Source organism: Spermophilus citellus (genome assembly GCF_964194105.1).
Source record: "Spermophilus citellus genome assembly, chromosome: 1".
Lineage (NCBI taxonomy): Eukaryota > Metazoa > Chordata > Mammalia > Rodentia > Sciuridae > Spermophilus > Spermophilus citellus.
Genome location: NC_138182.1, coordinates 125,679,626 through 125,685,819, shown reverse-complemented (window position 1 = coordinate 125,685,819; position 6,194 = coordinate 125,679,626). Strand labels below are relative to the sequence as shown.

The 6,194-nt window shown below is 50.5% G+C and overlaps 1 protein-coding gene across 1 annotated transcript; it reads left to right on the top strand.

Annotated features, from left to right (window-relative positions):
* Positions 1–3,271: 3,271 nt before the first annotated feature.
* Positions 3,272–4,243, top strand: FBLL1 (fibrillarin like 1; the record flags this gene model as incomplete). Its single annotated transcript, XM_081296419.1, has 1 exon — positions 3,272–4,243. One exon carries the CDS (start codon positions 3,272–3,274, stop codon positions 4,241–4,243), a length of 972 nt encoding a protein of 323 aa, XP_081152545.1.
* Positions 4,244–6,194: the final 1,951 nt, after the last annotated feature.

The window sequence follows — 6,194 nt, the reverse complement described above, 5'->3', positions numbered from 1 at the left end:
TTTCAAGACTGTATACTTTGTCTTCATTATCTGATGTGCTGTCTTCCAAGTGATCTAGTCTGTTGGTGAGGCTTTATATTGAGTTTTTTATTTGGTTTATTGTTTCCTTCATTTCAAGTATTTCTGATTTTTTCCCCCAGAATCTCAATCTTTTTCTTGAAATAAATCTTTTGCTACCTGTATTTGCTCCCTTATCTCTTTGTTGGAGTGATCAGTTTTTGCCTGTATTTGCTCACTTAGGTCATTCTTTAATTCACAGATCATTTTAATTATGTATATTCTGAACTCCTTCTCTGACATTTCATCATCTGCACTGTCCATGGATTCTGTTATTGTAGTATCCTGGTTTGTTTGGGGCACTTTTCTCCCTGATTTTTTCATGTTGTCTATGTGTTTTCCTTTCAGTGAGGATCTGAGGTATTACAGTTTCTGCCCTATAATCTTGTAGTGTCCATGCAGATTACCCATTCCTCACCTTGGCATTGGGCTTCCTGACCCTGGCTGGTGTCCTGTGATGGATGTTACTGAAACTAAAGGTGGTGGTGGCAATAGTGGAGGTAACTCAAGATAGCAGTGGGGGTGTCCCAAGATGGATGCAACCACTTTCAGAGATGGGGCTGAAAGTGTGGGCCTTACAATGACAATGGTTTGGGCTGCCTGTTCCAAGATGCAGCTGCTTGTAGGACCTGTCTGTTGTCGCAAGGTGGAGGCTACTACGTGGGGAGGGCTATGGAGTTGGCTGCAGTGTCTCAAGATGGAGGTGGGCTAGGCCTGAGCTCCCAGGTAAGCCGCGGGTGGTGCCAGGCCTGACCTGGGCCTGGGCTCCCATGTGGGTCTGCAGATCAGTGGGGGAAGTCCTGGGCCTGCCTCTTTTTTTTTTTTTTTAATAAAAATGCTTAACTTGACAGGATGCCTGTAATCCCAGCAGCTAGGGAGGCTGAGCCAAGAGGATCATGAGCTCAAAGACAGCACAGTGAGGCCCTAAGTAACTCAGTGAGTCTCTGTCTCTAAATAAAATACAAAATAGGGCTGGGCATGTGGCTCAGTGGTCGAGTGCACCTCAATTCAATCCTTGGTACCAAAAAAAACAACAACAACAAAATGCTTAACTTTATTAGATTCCAATTTTTAAAATACCCATCTCACATTTTAAAGATGCAACTAGTAGATAAGTAGTGTCATGAAAAATACTGAAATACATTAAAAATTACTTTCTATTAGAAGTCACAGGTAGGAGAACACAGAAAATTTGTGTATCAAAATCATGTCTGATAATTCAAACATACACAGCTTCTGTGATAGTTTATGTGTTACATTGATGTTCTAATGCTCAGTTATTTAATCTGGCACTAATCTATCTGTTTCTCTGAATGCAAATGTGGTTATCATGCACAGTAAAGTTAATTATATGTATAGGAGCTAATGCCCAATAAATAGGGTGGATCTCATTTCCTCATTTGAAAGACCATAAGAGCAAACATGGAGGTGTTCCTAAGTAGTAGAAATTTGCCTCAAGACTACAGCATCCAATCTTTCCTGACTTTCCAACCTGGCAACTTAAAATGTGAGGCTATATAGTCCTCAGAGAAAAAGTAGACCCAGTATCGCTGTCCACTGGTGTGAGACAGGAAGAATTGAGGACCAGGATGGAAGAAGAGCTTGACCGCGTGCACACCTGAAGTGTTCAGTACTCCTGCCTGACACCTGCCTTGGTCTTCAGGTACACTTCTCTCTGAACCAGGCACTCAGTTCCACTAATAGGTGCTTACACCACCTCACACACCAGTTGTCAAAAGATTCCAACTGCAGTCGCTGTCACTGGTGCTGACCAAACTCTAAAGCCTCTGCTCTGTTGCTGTCCTTGGTACTGCTTAATGGTTTTTTGTTTTGTTTTGTTTTTGTTTTTTAATGCTTAAGAAAATGTGTAGATTGAAAAAGCCGGTTTTCAAAGCATAAACTAAAGTAGTTCAGGGATAATCATGACATTTTGGTTTCTAATGAAGCGTCTTATAAGGGATTTGGGGTACAGTCTGTGCATCCCCATTCACATGGAGGAATTGGCATTAGATAATGTTGATCAGTATTCCCAGAACCTATTCTAGGACTTAGCACAATGGATGGAACAGAACAGAACTAAACAGAAAGCAAGGAGAACTGCAGCTTTTAGGCTCTTAATTGTAGCCCAGAAGTCATGATGCCTTGGCACTATCTGGCTTTAAATTTTCCTTTTGGGTTTCCCACAACCAATGTGTCAGAAGTCCTCTAAATTCTACCTTGATAGTGTGTCTTGCTTTAGGCCTCTCCTGCTCATCTCCCCTCCACTGCCAGAATGCTCACCATCACCACTGCTATAGCCACCCCCATCCTCACTCTATGGCTCTAATGGCAAAGACCATTTCAGTAGGATAAAACTTTCAAAGTGGAATAACTAGGACAAGCATAGGTACCTTGTTTCAATGTCTGGCACTAATCTATCTATTTGCGTCCCTTCCAAAGATGTCTAAGAGAGACATGCCACTCTCCAGTGGCAGAAGCTTTAAAAAGCAATACATTTATTCAAACCGAAACGAAATTGGTGCATTTTATTGTTTGTAGGCTATACCTCCATGAAAAGACTGACCAAAAGAAATGTTTAAAAACACAACAAAAGAGCTAACTCGGACAGAGTACTTAGCACGTATCGTGGTAGGGGTTAAATGACAGCGAGCTACAGCACAACCCTCGTGGTGGTGCGGTCTGTTTTACAAACGGGATGATGAGACCCAAGAGTCCAAGAAACTTGTCCCAATTCAAACAAGATCCTCAGAGACCAGCAGGCAAGTGGCCGAACAAGGACTGGGGCTATGCTGGCCTCCCCTCCCTGCTGCAGAGACGCCCGCGACCAGGTGGCCAGGGGAGGTACCAGGGGTCCCCGAGGAAGCAGAGGCTGAGGCAGGGGGAAGGCGAAGGGTTACAGATGAGCAGCTGCGTCTGCGCGCAGGTGGAGAAGGGGGGCTTCCGGGGCTGCAGGGTCGGCAGAACGGGTGTGATGCAATCACGCCAGTCGCCGCGTCAAAGGGCGGCTCCGGGGATGCGGGGACTGCGGTAGAGCGGGTCGAGGACCGCCGCCCACCGGGTCCCTGTCGCTGCTGATCGCTAGGACGACCGCTGCCACCCACCTTTGTCCCCCACCAGGACAACTACCCCAAGCCACCGGAGACCCCTGACCACCTCCCGAGCTACCGGCGATCCGTGACAACCGTCGCCAGCCACCGGGCGCCCAGGGCGCGCCATGAAGTCGGCCAGCTCTCGCGGGGGCGGGTCTGGTGGCCGCGGAGGCTGGGGCGGGGGCTGGGGCGGGGGCCGCGGCGGGGGCTCGGGGAAGGGAGGCGACGGCGGGGGTAAGGGCGGCTTCGGGGCGCGGACGCGCGGCTTCGGCGGCCGGGGTCGGGGGCGCGGCGGCGGGGACAGCAGGGACCGCGGCGGCAGCGGGCAGCGGCGCGGCGGCGTGGCCAAGAGCAGGAGCCGCCGCAGGAAGGGCGTCATCGCGGTGTCGGTGGAGCCGCACCGGCACGAGGGCGTGTTCATCTACCGCGGGGCGGAGGACGCGCTGGTCACGCTCAACATGGTGCCCGGCTTCTCGGTGTACGGCGAGAAGCGCGTCACGGTGACCGAGAACGGCGTGAAGCAGGAGTACCGCACGTGGAACCCCTTCCGCTCCAAGCTGGCCGCGGCCATCCTGGGCGGGGTCGACCAGATCCACATCAAGCCCAAGTCCAAGGTGCTGTACCTGGGCGCCGCCTCGGGCACCACCGTCTCCCACGTCTCCGACATCATCGGCCCCGACGGCCTGGTCTACGCGGTCGAGTTCTCCCACCGCGCCGGCCGCGATCTGGTCAACGTGGCCAAGACGAGAACCAACATCATCCCGGTGCTGGAGGACGCCCGGCACCCGCTCAAGTACCGCATGCTCATCGGCATGGTGGACGTGATCTTCGCAGACGTGGCCCAGCCAGACCAGTCGCGCATCGTGGCTCTGAACGCCCACACGTTCCTGCGCAACGGGGGCCACTTTCTCATTTCCATCAAAGCCAACTGCATAGACTCCACCGCGTCTGCAGAGGCTGTGTTTGCTTCTGAGGTGAGGAAGTTGCAGCAGGAGAACCTGAGGCCTCAAGAGCAGCTGACCCTGGAGCCTTATGAGAGGGACCATGCTGTGGTCGTCGGGGTCTACCGGCCCCTTCCCAAGAGCAGCAGCAAGTAGCAGCCAGAGCAAGCTTTGCCTACGGTCTCTCCTGGACTGTTGTGTGGGGGTGTTCTTACGTATGTTTTTGTGTGTGTGTGTGTGTGTGTGTTTTGTTGTTTTTCTATTAAACAGGATAAAGAAACAGTACCCAGTACACTTTAGTGAGGCCAGACAGTTCCAACCCCAGAAGCCTGAAACAGCTGTGTTTCACAGCTTGGGAATGGTGCTTATTCTCCTCACCCTGTGACTCTCCAGGGCCCTGTTTTCACAAATGCATCTTCCAATTACAGGGGCAGGAGAAAGGGAGCCTGGAAATTAATAAGCTTTTAAAGTTCCCCTTGGAAATGATGGGAGTGCTTCTGTTCATATTGGCCAAGTCCCATTACCAAGCCTGATTCCAGAGAAGGATATGGGAGAGTGACACATTCTGTCTGACTCAAAGCCAGAATCCCAGGCACACTTGCTTTTTAGTATTTTATTCTCTTCAACTGAGCCCTTTTGCATTCACTGTTACATTTAAGCATCACAAGAGCCCTGAGACGACTTTGTTTACTGTTTCCATAGTACACAGGGAACAGGGGTTTCTGGAGGTAAACCAGTCGTCCAGATCTGCACAGCCAGCAAGAAGGTATAACTGTGGGGTTCCAAATCCACTGCTATTTCCTCAACACCTGCAGGTTCTTTCCTCCATGACATGGTGCACATTGGGACACACACACACAGCAGGGCGCTGGGCCTCATTGTCCCCCCTACCCCACCCCAACTTCACTGGGCAACTCCTTTCCATGGTTTCAACGTAGCTACGCAAGGCAGGAGGCGGGATGTGGGGCAGGACATAAGATACTCAAAGTGACATCATCAAGGGCTTGCAAAACAGCCAGGAAGACCCCCAGAGAGTATCCAACTCCAAAGGACACAGAGATTCTGTGATTGGATTTTTGGCTCTCAAAACAAGCCCAGAGGAGCAGAAGAATAAGCCAGGAGAGCCAACAGTGCCCCCAAAGCCTGGCTCATCCCCCACCCATTCACCCCAAATCCCCATAGCCAGTTGCCAAGGTCATCAGCATTTAATCATGGCTAACCGGGGCATTACTTGGGGGGTGGGTTTGCCTTCCCAAGATGTGCTGGGGCCAAGGTTATGGGGAGTCTGTTTTTTCCCAGGGCATATTTCCCAGGGGCGGGGGATATTAAAAAAAAAAGAGGATAAATCAGATGTTTAAGAAGGCAGCTACCTCTCCATCCCCTGCCCTCCAAACCAAACTTCAGGGAGAAAGTTACAGTCAGATTTGCTGGCAACATGGACTCAAGAAGAGAGAAAAATGGGGTAAATACCTACAAAATCCCAAGTGAGGCTTGGGATTTTGTAGGTATATTAGAAATTTCCATTCCAGCTCTGCAAAGCAGAGACCACTAGTCCCACTGAAGAAATGCAAAGAACCACAGTTCAAGATGAGATGACTTGCTTAAGTCCCCAGCAAGGCACACTGCCAGAAATAAAACCCCTGTCAAACCGACTCCAAAATCTGTTCACTAAAGTCTATACTGGTTGCATTGCTTTGAAAAACCCTCTCTGCAATTCAGCCTGCTTACGCAGTAGCTGGGATGAGCCTTGAGTCTGGGATGGAATCCCCTTCACTAGGGGAAGGTGACAGGAGCCTTTGCTACACCTGGGACACGGGACTCAGGCTTCCTCAGAGTCAGCTCAGCCTCCAGAAGGAGCTCTTGGTTCTTCCTTCAGGGTGCTTTTCCCCAGGACAGGACATGCAAGAAGGGACATGTGACCCCTTCCCTGCTGTGGCACCCTCCCCCACATATACAATTTTCAGTCTGTGTCTAAAGCTGCTCAAGGAAGAAATGGCATGAAAACATCCTCTGAAAGAATCCCCCTGAAGCTGGTTGTGGTGGCACAGGCCTGCAGTCCCAGCAACTTGGGAGGCTGAGGCAGGAGGATGATTTGAGCCCAGGAGCT